The sequence below is a fragment of the Halictus rubicundus genome, chromosome 16 (genome assembly GCF_050948215.1).
Source record: "Halictus rubicundus isolate RS-2024b chromosome 16, iyHalRubi1_principal, whole genome shotgun sequence".
NCBI lineage: Eukaryota > Metazoa > Arthropoda > Insecta > Hymenoptera > Halictidae > Halictus > Halictus rubicundus.
The window spans coordinates 10464458-10486844 of NC_135164.1; the positions used below are offsets into that span (position 1 = coordinate 10464458).

The window sequence follows — 22387 nt, forward strand, 5'->3', positions numbered from 1 at the left end:
AAACCGAATGACGATGCAGGTTTCATTGAACCTAAATGCCGCTGCACGTATGGTACCACGCGTCATGGGGGTGCTAACGGGGATCGTTCCAAGGGTTGAACCCCCTTGGATCCAGGTTGACCTTGACCCGTGGTTTGGTTGCAGGGTCGAGGATACGTATCGTTGGATTTCGCCGTTGGACAGCAGAGGAGAGCCTAGCAGCGTTCGCTTTGCAGCGCGGTTGAATCGGTTGGTCGAGGAAGTAACGAGGAAGGGAGAGAGAGAGAGAGAGAGAGAGAGAGAGAGAGAGAGAGAGAGAGAGAGAGAGAGAGAGAGAGAGGTCAGCCGTTGGTTTATCGAGCGAGCAACAGAGAAAGAGAGGGAGAAATGGCCCCCACCCACGGCGGCAACGAGGAAATAGAGGGGCGCTATAAAGAGCGTAAAGCGTATAAAGAGCGCGCGTATGCCTACAGCCCTGTACCAGCGAGTGACTGTTCGACAGTGTGCGAATCAACTACCCTTCGGAGGCAGAACGACAAGAAGAACGGACAACCACCAACCACTTTCGATTGCGAGAACAACTTGTACGGTGTCCACAACAAGTGTACCGTGAGCTACAACATGACGGAGAAGGGATCGACGACGCTTCAATACGTAGCCGCCGCTGCAGGTAGGTCTCTACTCTCCGTCTATCGCGGCATCAATCCCCCGGGCACCAACCGGGAACCTGTCAACCACCCTCTTCCTCTCTGCCGGGGTTTGCTTTACACGCGCGCGAGTTCCGGTGTGGCGCGAACTTTAACGGGATCGTGTTTGGGTAGAAATGTTATTTTGATTTGGCGGGAGTTTGGAGTGTCGCGTCGCGAGGAATCGGTGACAGGAGCTAGGGACGGGATTTTATGTGCTATATGGGTCCCAAGTATTCATTTACGACGTCTAAACGAGGGTAATTGCGCTGGCTAATAATTGGCAGAAGCTACCGATGTGATTATTTTATGTTCTCCAGATCGATCGGAGGGAGGTGAAACTTTAAGAGAGAGAGAGAGAGAGAGAGAGAGAGAGAGAGAGAGAGAGAGAGAGAGAGAGAGAGAGAGAGAGAGAGAGAGAATTGGTAGCTAGATGTCGTTTAGAAGTATTTGTGGACGTTTTGCGGTGCAGAAAATGATGGTCACGGTGGGCAACAGGTGACAGGCGAGTGGCGGGAAATGAAATATTTGATGTTCCCCAGATCGATCAGAGGGTGTAAAATTTTCCGAGGGGAAACGAGGGTGCGAAACATGCTTCAACGCGCTTCAACGCGCTTCAACGCGTTGAACGCCACGTTGGTCATGTACGGACGACACTGTTATATGAGAAATTGTGCTAAATTAACGAAGTATTGTGGTATAGGCGAGTAGATTACATTGGAGGGTTGGAATATGAAGGATGTAGAAGGGTTTAAGGAGTAACTAGTATGACAAATGTTGTCTTTCCAGATTTGGTTTTATTAATTGAATCCTTTTGACTTTGCGGAAGCCTTTCAGGATTGCGATCCTTCTTATCGTATTAAAAATATTTATGCTCCGACGATCCACGATTTAGGTGAACACTGTATTGTGGATGGACTTAAAAATAACGATTGTAGTGGGTATTAGTTGCCAGATATCAGTGGTTGGGATTGTAATTTATCTGGACCTAGAATCTAGTGCATTTAAACCAGGTGGTTTGAAAGTCTTTATCTTCTGACAGTTCGAATCAACGAATTAAAGCGGTACACAACAATGACAGTTTATAGGTAATAAATGAGAAAAATCGGTAGGAAAAAATTGACAGCCTATTTCACGAAAACTTGGTAAAATCTGTCTTTTTAGAGACATACAGAATCAACGAAGGTCGCGAATTATCCAAGGATTCTAATCGCGTTTCGCGGTGGAACGTTTCTTTGAACAGGGGTTCGTTGAATTGTTTCCTATGCAGCAGACCGCGCCAGAAACAACAAGAACGTAACAAGAATGCAGTGCAATTAAACGCAATTAAGGAATAATAGTGTGGAATTTTTTTATTGATGCGGGATCCGATAATCGCTATATCTCTCGCGCGTATCTGTGAAAGGTGCGATCGACGTTTGAACAAGTGTCAACTTGGAGCAGGTGTTTCTTTCGTTCGACACCCTTCCAAAATTACTATTTCGGCAATTCAACGAAGCTTTTCGGAACGCTGCACTTCCCTCGGGAGAATAACATAATTATTTGCACAATACGATGGCAAAGCTTTGCGAAACCCCTGTAGACCTTAACTGAAAATCGTCGCTCGTATTGCAACGACTACAACGTAAGTATAATCGATGGTGGTGAAGCATGGTTAAATCGTGTGTACATTAACTGAAAACTGCACGACTACTACGGCGTGCAATTACGATTAGATGCTTGATTCTTTGGAGCAGAGCGTCTTGGTAATAAGCGTTGCATAATTAATAGTGTTCAATGTACGAAGAGATTAAGCTTCGGATGCTTTTACTCTAGTTCAGAAAATCTGTATAAGCACGGCTATTCTTATCTCTGATCATACCTCGATCGAAACAATCATGTACGCGAAATTATAAGCCAATTGTACAAATTCCTTCCGGGGAAAAGATGACAAAAGTTCGAGTTTCAATGTTATCGTTCGCCAATTAAAATGATGAAAAACTCATGGAAGCAATCGCGTATTTTTTTCACTGACACCGAGCGCACGATTCGCAAACAATGGAAACAAAATCGAGGTAAAACAAAAAAGTCGGAAGAGTCAACAGGCGCGGACAAACAGAAGCCAACGAACGATTGTTGACGTTTCGTCGTTCGCGGGCAAACAATACGGCGAAACGGGGAACGCATCGAACTGTAGCATCGTTTTCCAATGCGTCGCTTCTTGAACGGTTTCGGTTTCGGTTTCGGCTTCGGCTTCGGCTTCGGTTTCGGCTCGAAACGCAAAAGCTTTCGCGACACCATGAGATATCCGAAAAATAATTTCATCTAGAGTCGAAGCTTCGATTCGAGAAAGGAGTAACGGCGTTCCAACTTTCTCTAGCCGGGAAAATCCATATTCCCCGACAAAGGTCGCGTGTCGAATAACCACCAGTCGACCAGAGTAAATAAACGTGACCCACGATTAGGTCGTGGTGGATCTGAGACGCGCGCAATATGTAGGAACTTGACGGAAACCGATACGATACGAAATCAATATCGCGCGGATCGCTTTGGCGCCGATCAAACGGGGCACCATCCTACCCTACCGATTCAGCCGGATCCGATAACCGTTTGCCATTCGACTTGGTAATTCGTCGTTTTACGTTCGTTTAGTCGTCCGCTCTGACCCGCAACTCGTTAGAATCTGAACCCTAACTTCCGAACGTGGTATCGTGGCTTTGGTCAAATTTGCCGAGCCCGGGAAGGAAGGAATTTTCAGAAACTCCCGGAAATTCTAGCTTTCGTAAGCGAGCACCGTAAGTGGCCGGTTTCTCGTAGGACTTGTCAATCTCTGTTATCGTTTTTCTCGCAAAAAACCCGTCCTTTGTCCGATTCGAGGTCGAGTCACTCGCGTTTATTTGAAGATATCCTGCACTTTGCCTTGGCAGAGTCTACAATCGTCACGCGCACTTCCAGAAGTTGTTCTGCGATTCCTCCAAATGTACGAACGTTAACTCGATAAGGGGGGATCGATTTACTGAAATTTCTTTCGCAGGTTCTCCAAGAAATCACCGCGCCGTCGAAAATCTGAAACAGGCTGAAACACGGCCACTGTTTCCGAGCGATACAATATAAAAATAGTGTTTCCGAAAACGATGTCACGAGGCGGCTTTTTATTGCCCTTTATGCCGCGTTCTCGACAGCTGAGATTTCGAAACAGACAGTTCGCGAAGACGAAAGCCGTCAGAAATTTTCTCCGATAATCAAAAGCTACTGCTCGGCAAGTTCTGCAATAATTTATTTCGAAAATCATCAACATTTTCGATGGTAGTGTACCTGTGAAAGAAGCTCGAGTCGACTGGGCAGAGATTTCGTTGATTTCTCACAGTCCATTCAACTTTGGTCCCGCGGCAGTCCCGTGGCGTTCATTCCGAGGTTGCATTTAAATATAGTGATCGAGAGATGCAGTCGGCAACGTTTAATGAACTTGGTGAACTTGCCATTCAATCGGCGGAACGATAAAGGTGCACATTGAAAAACACGGAACATTAAGATAATTGGAACACGTTCGTTCCTTCGCTTTAGCACTTTAACCATAATCTACGAGCACGCCTGTGCTGCCTTATCGCCGCGCGTTATCCTTCGGACGTTGGCAACGCGCGAACGTTAATTCGCGTCTTCGCTGTGAATTTGCATTGCAAGCGTTGCAAAGAGCATTTCGCAAAGATTAAAAGAACGCTGCGATTTTTTCTCGGAGCCGGGGATGAAAAATAACGCTGATCAAATTTAGACTGCAACCTGCAGAGTAGTAGTGCATCGTATGCTGGTGCAATTCAAAGGGGTTGAAGCGCGCGCGAATACCAAAAATCGCACGCGTGCTTTGACGCTGCCAACAATAACGCGATCTATCTTTGACTGCCGCGTCTTTCGACGCGATTAACACTGACTCGCGCGACAGATACAGATACGTCCTAACGAACCCTTTCCCAATTGCTTCATCGTAAAATTGTCATTTCACTTTCATTCTTCTTCTTCTTCTTCTTCTTCAAACCTATTGGTTTGCATTTTTATCGTCTACTATTCGGTGTGAATGTATTCCCGGTGTTTCTAGGTGATCTAAAAATAAAAGATATCGAGTATAAAGACTCAACTTCCATTTGTCTGTCGCGAATGCATAAAATTGACTCGTTGTCTGCGACGATTGACGTCTAGCGATTACCGTGGCGTAAAACATGAACGACTATTTCAAGCAAAGTGAAACTTGCTATACGCGGCGTGTTACCACCCAACAACGACCAGATATTTCGATCACAGCAAAAATTACAAAGAAAAACGAGTGCGAGCTTAATTTTGAAAAGGTCGAAGCACGACGCATAACAAGCGGTTTCCCTTTTTAGAAAATCAAATGTCTTGATGCAGACCGCGGGGAACGGAAATGGGTGGCAGAGGTTTGCAGGCAGGGATCCCGGAAGCTTGTTGAACCATGAATGAAAATCACTGGACCAGAATGTCGGACAGCGGAAAACCGCGTGCGCGCGCGCGCGCGCGCGAGATCAAACCCCGGCTATCAATCAGAGAAGTACACGCGAGGACGCTAAATGTTTGCACGCGAAGCGCTCGTATTTGATTCTCTCTTATCTGAGCAACGTTCGGGAATTTATCACCGAAAAGCGACGCACCACCAACTAACCTCCTCTTCTCCCTCCAATTATAGACTGTCGAATAGGAAATGCATATTTGTCTTTTAATTTATTGGGATTTATCTTGGAATTAACGAAACTGCAGCTCTGTTGTCGCAACGGAACCGAGTAGATGAAGCTCAAAACAGTAGAAACATTTACAGAACGGACAGAGATTTTCTTGAACCGGCGCGGCGGTCTCGCCCGCGAGTGAAACAATATATTCTCCCTCTCTCTCTCCTCGCGCTTCTTTCTCATAATTACGAGGCTAATAAGGATGTAGTTTGAGCGCGATTGCGATCTTCGTTGGCCAAGATTGAATTCAGTCGAACGCCGGATGCGAGGCGTTTAATATTCGCCGTATTCGAGGACGCGGTTCGCGATTATTGCTCGCACGTAAATCTTATGTCCTCCGCACGCTTCTTCGATCGCGTTCGTCGATCGCGGACGATCTGACCGCGTTGATCGTTAACAATGCTCAATCTGTCACTCGGCATCGTGGCTCGGAGGAAAAGAGAAAATATTAAGCCTACAAATTACTTGGCTACTACATATATTTATGCAGTGCAGCTTTCAGAGATATCTGCAAAATGCAAGGTTACTTAACTTTTCAATTTCTATTTCTATTTCCATTTCTATTGCGTCGAATAATTCGCTTCGATGTTATGGAATTTGTGAGGTTGCTGGATCGCCAGTGAACGGTAACCGCGAATTCGAAGTGTCTCTTTTTCGTTGGTGGTTTTTGGCGAGGTTTGGCGAGGTCGTTTCGTGGGAGGACTCTCCTCTCGGCTGAAAATCAAGGCTTTTCCCGAGATTTAACCGCAAGCAGGTTTCACTTTGGCGAACAATCGACCGACGCGACGGTCGGTTATCCCTTTATCGGATCGAAAACGCGCGACGCGCGACGCCCGACCTTCGGCGTTGGCGAAGTCATTAAATTTCGCCAATGAAACGAAGACAAAGTGCTCATTAAAGCGACATTACTGCCGCTTGTCGCGCGACTACTGCCGATCCGCGTTTCCATCCTCTGAAGCTCGCGTTTGTCTCAGGTTTCGCAGATCAATCGAGATCGTTAACTACTGCAATCGATCATCCAATATTTGTTAACCTTGGAACATCCTACGAAGGTCAAAGTGATATTTATTAACGTAACCCTACGTTCTCTGTTAAAAAACACTGTCGTAGTCGGTATCGAGGCTTTTTTACAGTACCAGAAAATCGTATCTTTTGCAGAATCGGCAACATAAAAAGCTAGTTATCGTTATCGGAAGCGATCGCGATGGATAGGATCCGTTATCACGGTCGTAATCGCGTTTTCCCGATCAAGTAGAAGGTTCCATTGTCCGAAGAGCGGAAAGATGCCACGTTCGAAAGATCTGGTCGATATACGAGAAGAATTAATTTGATTTCGTTGCCATCTCCGATAAAGAATCAAGGCCGCTGGATAATCTTTTAGGGCGTCTTCGATCCCGGTGGGCGGCACGCTGCGGGCTGCTCCCTATCAGGAGCTCGATTAAAACGTAAACACTGGCCGGATTTATCGCGACGGATTTAACGGTGGTTCGTCTCGATCGAGTTTTCCTCCTCGATTTTCCGGATTAGAAAACTTCGTTGCAGAGAACAATTCGTCGTTAAAACGGTGCGGTGCGGCTATCGCTCCTATCCATATTGTTGGCGGTGTTTCGATATATTGGCGAGTCGGGAATCTAAGAAATGGAAAAGTGGCTACACAATGAGGTTTATCGCGTTGCCGATAAACTCTTCCCGATAGAGGAACGATTACGGCGAAATAGAAGCGTGACGGTTCTACTCGCTTCGATAGTGTTGTCGCCTTTTAAGATTGCGAAAACAACCACACCTCTCCGAGGAAAAACTCAAATTTACTTATTTATATTCCGAGTCCTGAAACCGTTTATTTAAGAGAATCAAGGATATTTTCAGCAAAGCCGCGCGAGCTGCGCAAACAATTCGAATGGAAAACATTCACGCAACGGAATTATGAAATGACCGTTGCGACACGGCCGAACGAGAAATATTTGACGTCGCACGACAGCTTTATCACGATGAATATTCTCTTGAAATTCGCCTTCGCACTGCCTTCGACTTCCGTCTCGTCACGTTCGAGCTGTGGATTGCAGGCATGCATTTACCAAGTGAATCATATTTTTCATAATCTAACGAAACCCCTCGAAATTTTCCTAAACCGCTCTATACTAAATATGTAGCTACTTTTCACGCGCAATGTTGCCCGGGTTGTGAATTTCCGAGCTGACAATATTTTGCTAATCGCGTTCGCGTTCGCGTTCGAACGGAAACATCGCGATCGGCAGGCAGGTCGACAGTCCCATTATCGACGACGCTGTAGCTCGAAACAATTGATCGATTCCAGAGACCGGCAACCAACCCCGACTGACTCATCGTAGATGTGCTATAGATCGGTCGAATGGAAACGACGTGTTCAGGCAAGACCCGGTACATACGCGTGTACAGCCGCAGATAGCGCGACGCGATCGGAGCTCTTGCCTCCGCGGAATTCGCTTTTGCCCGCTGTGTGTGTCATCCTTTTTATCGATTATCCTTGGTGCTATCTCAAAATCCGTCCGATCATCGATTACGAGACCGGCTCTCGCACCGTTATGTAAAATTCCCGCGGCGCTGAAAAATGCCGCGAGCCGTCGCCGCCTTGGATAAGATAAACTGCGCTGATGTAATGTTGCGATCGACGATTAACGCGATTAACCGCCGATTGCGATCGTAAAACTTTCTCTGACCACGGAACGATCTAATTGCCGTGCTCGTTCCCGGAACAACGTTGCTCTCCTCTTAACGTGGCAAATTCATTAAGAGACACGCGTTGAATGTAGTTATGGCCCGAACCAAGAGAAATGAAAAATCTTGATTACTTACACTTACACTTGTTTTCTTTCGCATCGACAGAATTGTTTAGCAACTATCAACTATGATTATCAAGACTACGAGAACTATGATGAAAAGTTGAGAAAGGATGAGTTTGAGTATGGTGCGAAAGAATCATAAACGTGATTCGAATCCGGTGAATATGGCAGGTCCGTGGCCCGTGGGGAGTCATCGGACAGGATGAATCACCGAGAGAACGTGTCCGCCGACACGGTGGGGGTCATTGCGCCCGAAAGGATTCGCATTATTTTTTGTTTCCTGTCGTGTGATAAGGACGGTGCGGTGCGGTGCGGTGCGGTGCGGTGCGGTGCGGTGGTCGCAATGGATCCGAATTCGCTAGCCTGATTGGCTGAATCGGCTATCACCGGTCTCGGATTCGTTCACAGCCACCCACTGATTGAATCGCGGCGGGAATTAAGTGTTGTTCATCCTCTGACAGCGGACCTGCTGTGCAGGGTGTTGTTCTTAGGAAGCCGATGATTACAAGGAGCCTTTCTACGTTCTGGAATCGCGACCGCGTAGTTGTCTCTCTTAATTTTCATAGGATTTTATAGAATCTTGTACGTGTATTTATTACAGAGTTTCGTCTCGAGAAATGGCAGCACGATATTATTAAGAGTCCGTAAATTCGACTGGTGTCGCCAGTGGAATCAACCGAGTAGTAGAGTACAAGTTTAACGCGTATCTCCTGGTCCATCGTTAAAAGAGTTGAAACTTGCACGGGAAGATAGAGATGTATTGCGTTGCCATTTACCCATTTACTAGCCATTTAAACGACACGCGTCAACTTGGATCAAATAAGGAGGTTTTCAAGCCTCCGAGATATCGTGGTCGTCGACTTCTCTCATTGATTCGATCCGACGAAAATATGTACGAATCAAGACACGTAGCATTTCCTAATTGCCCACGCTTTGCGTAGAATCGAATCGGACGACTAATGTTTTGTAAACACTAGTCTCGGCACTATCACGCTGCTCAATTATATAGTTGATCTGTGGATTTCGAGTTCGTTGCTGATAAGACACGCATGGCCTACACGGCCTAGACGCGTTTTCGACCCGGTCAAACTCGACAAGCGAATCTTCGGTTTCTTTGCCGAAAAATCAAATATTATTCGTTTCGACAGACGAGACGGATCAACGACAGATTCGAGAGTCGTTGCAGGAAATATCATTTTCAGGGTCGAGAAGAGAATATATTCTTCTAGACCGTTCCGATCGCAGAACGGAGAGAGTACGATCGAGTATCGACGCTTCCGTACGGAAGAATTGCAACGAGTTCTCGTTGGACGAGGCACGTCGTGCGTTTCGATGCAACCGCTCTCTCTCTCTCTCTCTCTCTCTCTCTCTCTCTCTCTCTCTCTCTCTCTCTCTCTCTCTCTCTCTCTCTCTCTCTCTCAATGAAAATTCTTATCGGCACGGAAATTTTCCGTCTTCGACGACGAGATGACCCCTCCAGCGTACGTTTCCCATCCACCGTTTCCCTGTTTTCGTTCTTTTTCCCGGAACTCCATTCGAACCGTTCGCCAAACTTCCCACCACTTGTCTTCCTCGATGTCGCGTATCTGTCGTCGCGAAAGCTTTTCATTCGTCGCAGATAAGGCCACTTGGAGCCCTGTAATCCATACGTGACGCGATACGTAGCTTCTTCTTTCGTGGACAATCGACCAAACTTGTCCCTTTACCATCTCGAGGGTCTCGGACACATTTCCAGACAGACAGCCTAACCGCCATCTGTTCGTGTTTGAGCAACACTCGCCCAATAAATCCGGCAAAATATTGTTGTATTTGACATGTAAATATTATTTCGTTTACTAGATACGACATGCAAACACGACCGAGTCAGTCGAAACTCGATCTAGCTAAAGGAGAAAAGAAAACGCGATAAGCAAACGGGAAAGGGAGCGCAAACCATCCGAGATGGTTTCGATGAACCTTTCTAATACCGTAATTCTTTTTGATCGAGTCGCGCACTTATCTTTTCAAAGATGGTGTCGGATCTAATATGAAAAGGCATATCGGGGGGGGGGGGGCATCGTGTGCTCGCCAGCCAATAGAAAAGATCGAATCCACTGTTCGACAGTGTGTCGCCATTTCCCCCGAGATTTCGCTGAAGAGGCAAATCTGCGTTGGCGAATCGGAGGAAGCGATTTATCGCGGGATCGGTCAAAAGTTAATCGAGACGCGTTGTTTTTCGCGTCGTACCTCGGCCCGTCGATTACGTTGCTAGTATTATCGCGAATTTCTGTCAACATCATCGGTAGCCAGTGATAATAATTTAAAGGGACGCGCCGCCCCGTTCACTGCAATCTGGAGTATCTGGCGTGTGTAAACCAAGTGTCTACGGACGGCGCGATCGCGATCCGTTAGCGGTAAGAACGGCGATCCGGCGATATCGATATCTGCTCGTCGCGTGTCGGATTTATTTATTGTGCCGCGGAAATGATTTGCTTGCGAGCAGGTTTCGCGTCGACCGAAGTGTCATTGTCGTAGGCTGCAGTCGAGAGTAAAAAGAAACGAGGTCGAAAGGAAACGAGCGATAAAGCGAGGCGCGAGGACGCCTCTACGCAGAAAAGTCGAATCTCTCGCTGTTTCCGAATCATCTCCCTCTGTACAGCCTCCTTTGAATAGTCTGGCTTTTTTACGCGTTGAGAATAATTCCTTTCCGTTCGAGTACGGCTCGAATCTAGCAGGACACTCGCGAAACTCGTCCGAATTAAACGGAATTAGATGGGGGATGTAAAGGATCCTTCTTTTTCGAGGAACCTCCGGAATAGACAGCGCATCGTTTCAACTCGATTATAGAGTTTGTACGCTTTCGCAAAGGATCTCCCACTCGGGGCTCTCTCGTTTGACGCAAACTTTGAATTCAAATGAAATTTCAACCTCCACCGCGTCCACCATTCCACTGCCAATTCAGACTTGTTCCGGGAAATGGAGTTTGCCGGTCGATTCGACCATCGTTCGTTCAATAAATTTCTTTTATCTGTCAAATTACGTGCAGACCGTTTTTCATCTTTTCTTATGCTTTGGCTTCCTTTGGCCCACAGAAGTGCGTATATTTGCACCGTGCAAGTATAAATTAAAACAACATTATACGTAGTCGTGTCGTAAATAAATATCTATCGGAGGTCTTTACCATAAGCGATAGTTGTATGCTTTACCGTGTCAGAATTCCACATAAAACATGAAATTTTTATTTTATTACCCTCGTATCTCTGACACTCGTTTACGGCCCCCTATTTTATAGCCTACAATTCTCTATTCTGTATTCTGAAATAATTCGTAAATTTTACACGTATCTTTTCCATAGTATGGTAAAGTCGTTTATCGATCCACCGATTATTTGTATATACGGGTATGCTATCAACGAAACAAAATATTGGCAAATATTTTCTAGTCTTAACGTCTGGTCCTTTTATTCCATGAGAAAAATATTAGCCAACGATCGCAATTGAATCTTTGAAATTCGAGTTCACGCTGTAGCCGTAGTTGTTCTAACAATAGTTTCTTCGACTATTAGTGACGGATGCGGGTCGAACGCACGCGAATGTCGCTCATTGTTCATCTATCGGTCCGATAGGAAAAACGACGCGACGAGCGACGACTCGGATCGTCGTCAGATTTTCCTGTTGGCACGGATCGATTCGTCGCGTCGCGTCGCGTCGCGGCGAGCGCACGAGATTATTTTTATTTCTGTTCCGGTGCAGCACGCGATAGGATGATATAAGAGCAATCTCGCCGGGATTACGTAAAACCCGGTATTACTCGTTAAATGCAACGTGACGCGTCCAACTCGACTCTCCGTCCGACGATCCTGCGTCGTCCTCGAGATTCCGCGTGCCTCCAATACGGTTCTTAACCCATTCGTTTGCAAACATCTCGGAAAACGTGCGCATCTTTCTGGCGAGTCTCGGACCGATTTGCATCCGCAAACTCCAAAGTTGCACATCTGTATTTATTAGAGTTTCTTCTTCTCCTAAATTCCTCTTAATGCTCTAATCTAATTGGTACGGCAGCCGGCAATTTTCTGTAGAAAGATCGATCAAGCAGATCCACAGATCTTCTAGATGCATCGGATCTCATGACAATCGTGGTACAACCGGAATAGGTATAATTTGTGCACCTGTTGCATCTCCAGGATTGCGGGAGAACGCCACCCGCATTAGGTTCAAAGGTTTCCTACAATTTTCATTTCGACGAGTTGGATTTACAATGCAATCCGGCAATTGTACAATTTTTGAGCCTGTTACGCATCTTCAAGAATTGCTGAAGCACATTGTGCATCGTACTTGGATCCCGGTTATCGTGTAATTTGAATTCTCATCGCGCCACTTTGTATCGGCACGGATTTGACGAGAGATACATATTCTGCTCTAGCCTTGTTTCCGGAATTAGCAATCGCGTAGAACCGCCTTCATCTATATCCTTGAGACCTCGACACGAACGATCGCCGCTTTTACGACCACGGCCCTCGTAAGTGGCCGTGTAAGGACCCATTTAAAACGTCCCTCTCTTATCTCTTGCTGGTTAGTGGCCTGTAAAAAGACCGCGGATATATCGCAGAATTCTACATCTAGCTCCAGCCTGGCCTCTGTTCGTCATCAATCTTCATCGAAGATCGTAGATTTGTTCAATGGCCCCTAAAACGGCCACAAGTCCCTGATTACGAGTCCGTTTTGCGAAAAAATTGTTCCTATTGAAATTCTACGTTTTTTTTTTGTTTTTTTTTGAAACCGTGCTATAATCGGTTCAGGATGGATAGGACGAGGGACTGACGACGGTGTTCCGAGCAATCTCTTTTCGTTCCTCGAAGTCATTTTCCGTGCAATTGCCGGCAGTTGTCATTATTTTGCCGAGTCTCCTTTGGACCCTCCCCCTCCACCTCCCCCGCCCTACCGGAAAAATCATCCGCAAATTGCACCCAGCGTTATCCTTATCGACAGCGCATCTGGCAAATTGGCTCTTACGCAATCGGGGGCGGGGGGATCATTGTTTAACATTTAAGCAATCCCATTACCACCAAGCGCCCAAGCGTCGCGATCATCATCGAGAGGAAAAATAATATGAAGAGAGGACGGAGAGGACGATGAGTGGCAAAACAAGTGGATCCGGTCTCGGTGTCTCGTTTCCCCCGGGGAACGCGAGTACATACCATGCCACAACGTTTTCCGAGAGATAGCAGCTAGCTGGATAAAAATTGCATCTTTGTGCTCTTCCACTTCAAATTGAATTTCACTTGTCGTTTCATGAAATAAATGTTGTGACGGACCGGTTACGAGTTGCTGTTTGTAATTAACGGCCTGCACTAAACATTCATTTCACTTTCCATACGTGAAATATAAAATTGCGAGCGTCACGTATACGTCGCGTTAGCAGCAAACACGTTTCAATGTAGTTAACCGTTTATTAGCACAAAAAGCAGAATCGTAGCAATGAGAATGGCACTCTTAAAATATTTGTTCACCATTCTAGGATAGATTAACAAATTGTCAAGTTTCTTCGTGTCACATGGGATCCAAAACAAAAAAAGTAAATAAATAAATAAATAAATAAATAAATTTACTCGTAAAGAAAGATTGCTGTTCTTTCTTAGCTAGTGTAGAATTTGGTCTGGAGCAAGTTTTTTTCGAAAGACTTGTGCGTCCTTTCGATCATCTCTGAAAGTCGGCTGATCGCTATTATCCTCTAATTATGAAATGCATCGATAAACCGACGCCGAAGAGAAACGCCGCGGCGCGGCGTCTTGCCTATTCTCGGACGATAAGCAATTTAAGCTGGCCGTAACGGAAAAATTGACGATTAGCTTATATCTCTCTCTCTCTCTCTCTCTCTCTCTCTCTCTCTCTCTCTCTCTCTCTCTCTCTCTCTTGCGTTGTCCCATCGACGACGTCTTTTTGCGTGCGTTATCGTTGCATGCCACGCTAAATTATTCCACGCGGCCGCCTCCGCGCGGAAACGTTAAAGACTCATTGTTGTCGGAATTATCTCGTTCCGAGGTTGAACGTTTTCCGTGATTCCAGCGAACCTGTGCAGCATGGCGGCGGGCGTGATGTTGGGATGGACGAGTCCCGTTTTGCCGAGGCTCCAGGAATCCACGGACGATAATCCTCTAGGAAAGGTAATCACCGCTGACCAGAGCTCATGGATAGGATCGTTGGTGGCCCTCGGAGCGATGCTTGGATGCTTCGTCGCTGGAATTCTTGCGGAAAGGTGAGAGAATCGATTTGCGTCCCTAGCCAGCTGACCAATAAACTATCACCTTCAACCAATGCGAATCAACTGTTCACCCTAGATTCGGCAGGAAACTAACGCTCCTGTCCTCCGCGGTGCTATACCTAATCGGATGGGCCCTGATCGCCTCGGCAGGAGCAGTGGGGCAATTGTACGCTGCTCGATTGGTCCTCGGTTTCGCCATGGCGTTCGCTTTCACGGTGGTTCCCATGTATTGCGGAGAGATTGCAGAGGTAATAAACAAATCCGAAGATTGTTCGAACAGAGAACCACCAGCCAGCAGGGAAGCATTTAGAAAACGCTATGATCCTCGAACAGATCTCCGTCAGAGGAGCCCTGGGATCGTTCCTGCAGCTGTTCATCACATTGGGCCTGCTGTACTCGTACGCGATCGGTCCGTACGTCTCGTACACGGTGTTCTGGATCCTGTGCGCCATCGTTCCGATCGTCTTCTTCGGTGCCTTCGTGACCATGCCCGAAACCCCGTTCTATCTCTTGAAGGTCGGCAAGAAGGAAGAGGCTCTGGCCTCGTTGGCCAGGCTGCGCGGAAAGTCTGTTAGCAGTGTGCAAAAGGAGTGCGACGAGATTCAGGTAATTTACAATTGTAAACGTACTTAATTGTCGGGCTGCGTAGAACGCGGTAGAATAGGCTAGGTCTAGGTCAGATCCCACCGTATCGTAGAAAACAGCGCGTAATTTGCAAGTGTAAACGTTGTTCTTATCGGTCAGCTTAAATAGCTGCGGACCCTAGCTTGGGTGGTCTTTAAACCTTTCGATAGGGATTACCAGACTGCGGATCATTGTTGCGAAATAACAATTTAGTAGTTGGCTGGAACATCGATCCACACATTGTTTCTCGCGTGTCTATTACTTGCAACCAACGGGGACCATTTTTATTTCCTGCGGTCGAGTAATAATAGCTCGGTTATCTGGGGTTAACCTCGTCAATCGCCAAAAGAAAGCGAATTCAGAAGAAAGTAGCTGCTGTCCGCGCAGACAAGATAGGACGAAAATATCCTTCGATATTTCTGAGGCGTTCTACAACATCGAGAGAGAAAAGAAGCGATAGAATCGCGCGATAAGCCTCGACCTCCCGTGGAAATAACGTATATAGGAATTTTACCGAAAAACGTGCTCGCGGGGCGCCGCGCCGCGCCGTCCACGGCGATAACGCCATGCGCCGATTTGCTAAGCTACAGTGACTTTGAAAAGTATCGACACGCTAACTATAACGAGGTCACGCTCATTGCTAAGCCTCTACTTTTGCAATTCGTCATTCCAAGATATATTACCGTGGCAGTAAAACACTGCTGCAGAGACACTGGGAACTTCATTTTCTCGTTCGATCGTTCGATCGTTTAATCTTTACTCCGAATGGTCGGTGATACCGCGGGATTCGTTTTTTCTTCTTTTCCTTTTCTTTTTCTTTTTCTTTTTCTTTTTTTTTTTGTTGCGAAATTGGATCAAAATATCGGCAATCGTTCGAATAGTTTTCAGAGCCACTGTTGTACGTTTCGCTTGTAGCAATCGTATTGGAGTTCGGGTCACGTTCGCTGAACGAGGCCGGGGGTAAGGTCGTTCCTTGATCCGCCAATGGCAACGACGATCTGTTAGCGTGTCTTCGAAGCCAAGATCGCGCGAGTGACTAACCGCTCACGCGTTCCCGGCCGCAAGCGACACGCGTCCCTCGATCTTCCGCTTTTCCGAAGATCGTTCATGTTTACCATCCTAATCTGCGGCGCTTCAGACTCGGTCGCATCGCTCGTTCGCGCACTCGAATTCTTTGACACGGTTCTGAAACCTCGATCGTCGTCCGGTTCTAAATCGATATTCAACGAAGAGAGACCGCGTCGAGATTTTAACAAATCTATCTTCTAACGATCTAACAATCCGATCTTCTAATATCCGAACGACCTTGTCATTCTCCTTCCTTCGAATAAACGAATCTACATAACGCGGGAAATCCGATACCAATCCAACGTCCCGTGACTAGACTGTCGATCTCCGAGAAAAATTACGTATTCACGCCAACGCGAATCTTCTCTTCCTCCGTCAAGAAACTCTTATCGAGCCTCGACGATGGAGCGCTGACACTTTGTTACAATTTGTTCGAACAGTGTTCTTGTTTTTTTTTTTTTTTTTTTGTTTGTTTGTTGTCCAAGGAAACGGCTGACGTATGCGTGTACTTTGTTCGATTTAGGCGGAGGTGGACGAATCCCTGAGGAACGTGGCAAGCATCGCGGACCTGGTCAGGGTGAAGGCTAACTTGAAGGCCACTGTTTACACGAGTCTGCTCGCTGGGTTCCAACAGCTCAGCGGAATCAACGTGGTGCTGTTCTACATGCAAAAAATCTTCATCAGTGCTAAGGTATCCATACCGTCAGATGCCGCCACCATAATCGTCGGTGTCGTCCAGGTACTCGCTTCCGGCGTCACTCCCATCGTTGTTGACAGACTTGGCAGGAAGATGCTGCTGATCTTTTCCGGTATTGGAGAGATCGTTACTCTGGTGAGTGGAAATCTGATGGATCGGTGATCGGTGCTCAAAGATTGTTATTACGCAAAATTCATTTTTCCGTGCGGACAACTACCGCGGACGTGTTTTTCCGCTGTATCTACAAAATGCTTATCCTCGGTTCTGATCAATCTAGGAGACCGAGATATCTCGTAGTTAGCGTTGCTTGACGAAGACTCGGGCAGAGGGAATTAATAACGCATTCGCGGTGATAAACCGATCGAATCGAATCGAATCGAATCGCTGTTACAAAACTGCGAAAAACACGTGTCTGTTACGTCTTCTTTGACGGTGCAGGAACGTCGTGTCGTGTCGCGTCGTCGTCACGGTAATACGTATGTGTCTGCTAACTTCGCGAAGACACGTTTTACGGTCCGAAGCACCGAGTAACGACACCGCGCAATCTCTACGATCAATTCTAGTTATTGCCATTTCAAGTGCTCTGTTTCGTGAATTATTCGAGGTACTAAGAACAGTATGTTGCTTCCGATTAGGCAATTTTTGTCGAGAATTACTCGATGCAGAATCGCTGCAGAACAGTGCGCGATGCACAGAGGTGATTCATCAACGGTAGAGGATTTGGCCGAGGTTTAATCGATTCGACGCAGTGCAGAGTACACTGGAGCAGTAGGAAAATTAACAGTAGACCCGTATGCAAATTCTGACGTTCCTTATCGCGAACAGATAGGTATCCTAGGTAGGATCTCCTGGTTGATGAAGTGGCTTATGGCGTCGCGATCCTGGTCGATTGTCGCTGCAGAATGCTGCACCGTCAGGCCCCCTTGCATATTCCTCGGCTATGCATACCGATGCGCGATCATAGCTTCCAAGCAGTTTACAAATTATTTTGATTGGCTCTCGAAGAGCAGCTGAAATCCTGAGATATTATCGCGTATCGAAATTTCCAGATCGTTCCGTCGCGGAATCCGAAAAGATCGTTCGAGGACTCGATATTTTCGCTGGAAATCGTCGAAACTACAATCAGACGCGATCTAGACTTATTTCGTGACAGAAGAATCGTCGGATCGGTTGCACCCGTTTTATGGAAATGGCCCGTTGCGTTGTACGCAAGTTTCGCGGGTGTTGCGAATTACTCGGGAACAAATCGATCGCGCGGCCTTGCAGCGCCTATTCAAATCGATTTATGTAACCTCTCGAACGTGCTCGTCCGCGCGCGGATGCACTACGCGTCGCGCGCATTCCACCGGTGCAACGTGCACGCGGATGCACCGAGGTTTTTCGGTTCTGTCCTTCGACGATTTTCGCCATCTTTTCTTCGATGATTCCTCTTTCCGTCTAATCCTCCGTCTCCAAGACAGAAAAATCTTGGTCCTCGAAAATGCCGGATCTACGGTTCGCCACAGTACGACTGCACACGATTCAAACGAAGAAGAGCGGAAAGTGTCCCTTAAATCATTGGTCCGCGCGATTCGTGTCGCATCCAAGAAAAATATTTCCGTCAACGCGCGCGCGCGTGCTCCCGTACGATGGTCGTCAGTTCCGACAGAGTGATTTCACTCATCTGGAATTGTGATTGCGAGGGCCGCGTCTAATTGTCCGTCGCAGATTGTTGCACCGATCAGCGGTCGCCGCATTCAATGTCAATGCCTCGTTACGCGCATCCGAAGGATCGTGTGTGTGTGTGTGTGTGTGTGTGTGACGTCATCGATCTGAATTTTCACGATGATTGTGAAGAAAAAAAAATTGCGTTGCCTTTGGGAACGCCGGGAATGCTGTTAATTAGTATCCGCTAATTTTGTAATTTACGATCCACTCGATCACGACAAAGTTTTTTTTATTACAGTGCCGACGCGCGGCACATCGAAGAGAAATCAGAATCTTTTTCACGCGCAACCGTGTTCTCTACGAGAATATTCCTGTACCTACCTGTAGACCATTGCCAGCAAAGTGTGATTTTCTAATTGCAGATCGCTCTGGGCACCTACTTCTACATGCTGGACGCGTTGAAATCGGACGTGAGCAATTTAGCGATTCTTCCGGTTCTGTCGCTGGTGATCTTTATCGCGACGTACAGCGTGGGCTGGGGTCCACTGCCATGGACCGTGATGGGCGAGATGTTGCCGGCAAACGTCAAGTCGAAGGCCTCCAGTATCGCGGTGTGCACCTGCTGGTTCTTGGGGTTCCTCATCACCAAGTTCTCGAGCGACTTGGAGCGCGCGTGTGGCAGCTACACGTTGTACTGGGTGTTCGGCGGGTTCTGCGTGATCAGCGTGATCTTCACGGTGATGGTGCTACCGGAGACCAAGGGCAAGAGCCTGCAGCAGATCCAGATGGAGTTGGACAGGAGCAACGCGCCCAACGACTTCGAGTCCGGAAGAAAGATGTGAACGCAGTATTAAAAACCGCGATCCACGGCACGGCGCGGCGCGGAGCGGACCGGCGTAGCACGCGTCGTCGTCGCGACCGCTCCTTCAGTTCCATTTTCGAGGATTAACGTACGTCTTCATACTGCCAAAGACCGAGCTGTTCGCAAACTCCTCGGGATTCCATTAGTAAGCCGCTACACGCAGAGCCCGAGACCAACGAACGATTGATTTCGATCGGGTCGGAAACGCTCACGATTTCCTAGCATGTTAACGAGCCTATCTTAGATGCAATACTATTATTACCGTTAGCGATAGGAAAACACCGACGACCAACCGGGACAGTGAGACACAAGTCCGAAAACGAACGATAGCTGGATCCGGAAGAAACGTGTTGTGTCCCGTGCAAAGATGGTATTTAGTACTCGTTAGACTGTTCCTTTGAACAAGTGGAATTTTTTCTTCAGCATATACTCACCGGGTATGCAGGCAAACGAAATACCTCTGTGCATTTTTTTCGCCGCCTTTTCGTTGCCTTGAAATAACGGAATTTTTGCATTCTTTGTCAAATCTCCGAATTCTAGAAACCAAATGGCTTCGAGTAGAAACCATCTCTGTTGAAAACATCTCGTTTACGAGACCATAGGTTTTGCAGTCCGCTCAAGACACGATATATCACAGCCACCGATATTGCAACCGCGTACAACTACTCGAACAAGAAGATCGCAGCGAGACTCGTTCGAAAACTGTCCCGGCTGATCCTCCCGTCAGCGCAATAATAGTTTCTAAGCGTATATATTTATTATTTTACCTGTACAAGTCTTCTTAGCCGTTACACGCGCGCGCGATCATGCACACTTCGAAGCGGTTCGTCGCTCGAGGCCGGAATATTTGATCGTTTAATCGCGTCGGGAGCAGAGATTCGAAATTCGCGTGACTCCTGACAAATTTTTTAATCGATTGGACGAGAAAGAGAGAAAAAGAGAAAAAGAGACGAGTAGTTCCGAGTCGGGCGATACCAGGAATTCCGGCGACGGTGATGGATCGTCATCGTTCTCGGGGAGGAGGATGATCGAGATCTCTTCCCGACTCGATGCGATCCGCCGCGTGCGCGGATCGCTCGACGAGCGGACGAGCAATTTCCGAGCGGAAATTCCGCGGATACGATCGATCCTTATCTCCGAGAGAAAAAGAAACGCAGAACGACGTAGAGAAGGAACGGTTTTTGCGAGGCGATCCATCGTTCGCGGGTCTGCGACCGACGTAAACAGCGTTTCGATGCGTTCACCGACTCACCTCGACCAGAGACACGCTTAAAATGTATCTGCGAGCGCAACGATAACCATATTCAAATGCACCGCATTTTAAGCGGATCAAACCAACGAAGATGACGTTCGTGTCGTTTCGAAGAAGAAGACGCGACAGCTAGAGATGTCGAGGCAACCGCAAAGCGAGTTCTCCAAACAAGCCAAATTTGATTAGGTCGACCACGATCAGCGTTCTGTTCGGACTATTCTTTTGCGGAGGGCATTTCCAGCAAGTCCTCGGTCACAGATACGATCGTTTTTCGTTCAAAGTACCAGCCCCCACCTACCTCTTCACCAATGAGTCGCTTACAGCATTTTTCCTCGTACATATATCTGACAGAGCTGACGGCAACAGTTTTCCACGTTCCTTGCATTCGAGAAACGATTTTCCCGAATTGAACGCGCGAAGCGATGCACTGGGACAATCGTTTCCAGATGAAATCTGTAGCTTGTTATCAAGCCTGAAAGCGTGTAATTACGATCGTGACGGTATTTAACGAAGGAACTTGCTTTTCGCGTCCGTGTTTCGCATCTCTTTCAACGAATCGGTGTTGTACGCGTCGGAGACTCGGAAATTTTCGATAAACAACAGCGTTCCTATTTTTAGCGCGATCGTTCGTGGACACAGACGCGTGGAAAGCGGCGCGTCGTGCCCTCGGCACGAAACGGTTTTCAGGCCGTTTCGAGCACGGTGCGGAAATCAGCTGTGCAAGAAATCGTGTTTCCGCAAACGCCGCGCTCCTAGTAGCCGCGTGAAATTTTCCTCGGACGCCGCCAGGCAACAGCCTGATCATAGTATTTTGACGAGTTTTAATCGAGCGACAACATTTTCGGAGAAACCGTGCGTTAGGCCAGTCTGTGTCTCAACCGTTAAGCATAATGTTAACTAGCAGCGCGACTTCTATCGGAGTATGGTTAACGGTCACCCCGCGGATCGACGAATTGTCGTCAGGCGTGTTTCGTTTCCTTTTTTCTCTCCCGTTTGATTTAAGCGCGACCGATCCAGCAAGGACTGTACTTATCGTTCAGTCGCGTACCAAAGATCGTATTCGCCTGGGAACGAGCCATGTCGATTTTTGCAACGCTGCTTCAAACAATTGTCCCACGTTCTTTTTTCCGTTAAAATTCGAGCAAGGGACAGTTTCGCGAGCGGCGTTCGCGAATCCATCTTGTCGACGATTTTTGATCAAGCGACGCAACATTTGTATTTTCTTTGCATTTATCGTAACATACTTTTATATCGTGTTGAGAGCGAGAGAGCTAGAGTGCGAGGGAGAGAGAGAATGAGTGTGTGCACGTGGTAACGAGAATGTGCCAAACCTATTTTAATGTTAAACGATTCGATGGAACGCGAGGCGAGCGCCAAAGAAACATATCGATCGATTCGGGCATACATATCCTTCGAGAGTGCTCGTCAGAGGAGGCCTTCGAGACTAGCTCCGAGAGTGTAATGATTTAGGATAACGAAGCGCGAGCAGCTATATTTTTTTAAGATATCGACGAAACTAGGTGTGATAATAACGCGAAACGTGTCAGGGTACAAGAAACGGGAACAACATGTGTGAAAATGTCCCGCGAACAGATTCAGGGAGCATCGCCCGACGCGCGATTGTATATACATACATACATACATACATATATAATATATTACTACATATTTACTGTATAGTATAATATGATAAACTTTTGTTACGGCTAAATAAATTATAACTTTGAAGTATTATGCACGATCTACGTACTAGCGTGCTTTCTCTCCCTCCAACCACCAACCTGATTCTGTTGCGATTGGA

The 22387-nt window shown here is 47.1% G+C and overlaps 1 protein-coding gene across 1 annotated transcript; it reads left to right on the forward strand.

Moving 5' to 3' along the window:
- The first annotated feature begins 351 nt into the window (after positions 1 to 351).
- Positions 352 to 20284, forward strand: LOC143362194 (facilitated trehalose transporter Tret1-2 homolog). Its single transcript, XM_076802147.1, has 6 exons — positions 352 to 649; positions 14241 to 14430; positions 14513 to 14684; positions 14770 to 15042; positions 16652 to 16960; positions 18895 to 20284. Exons 1-6 carry the CDS (start codon positions 367 to 369, stop codon positions 19312 to 19314), a joined length of 1647 nt encoding a protein of 548 aa, XP_076658262.1. The 5' UTR covers positions 352 to 366; the 3' UTR covers positions 19315 to 20284.
- Positions 20285 to 22387: the final 2103 nt, after the last annotated feature.

Excerpts from the sequence above, each read along its gene's own strand:
- LOC143362194 (XM_076802147.1), top strand. The coding sequence starts at position 367 with ATGGCCCCCACCCACGGCGGCAACGAGGAAATAGAGGGGCGCTATAAA. Across the intron at positions 15,043-16,651 it reads AGGAGTGCGACGAGATTCAG|GCGGAGGTGGACGAATCCCT; the intron begins GTAATTTACAAT and ends TGTTCGATTTAG. Across the intron at positions 16,961-18,894 it reads TTGGAGAGATCGTTACTCTG|ATCGCTCTGGGCACCTACTT; the intron begins GTGAGTGGAAAT and ends TTCTAATTGCAG.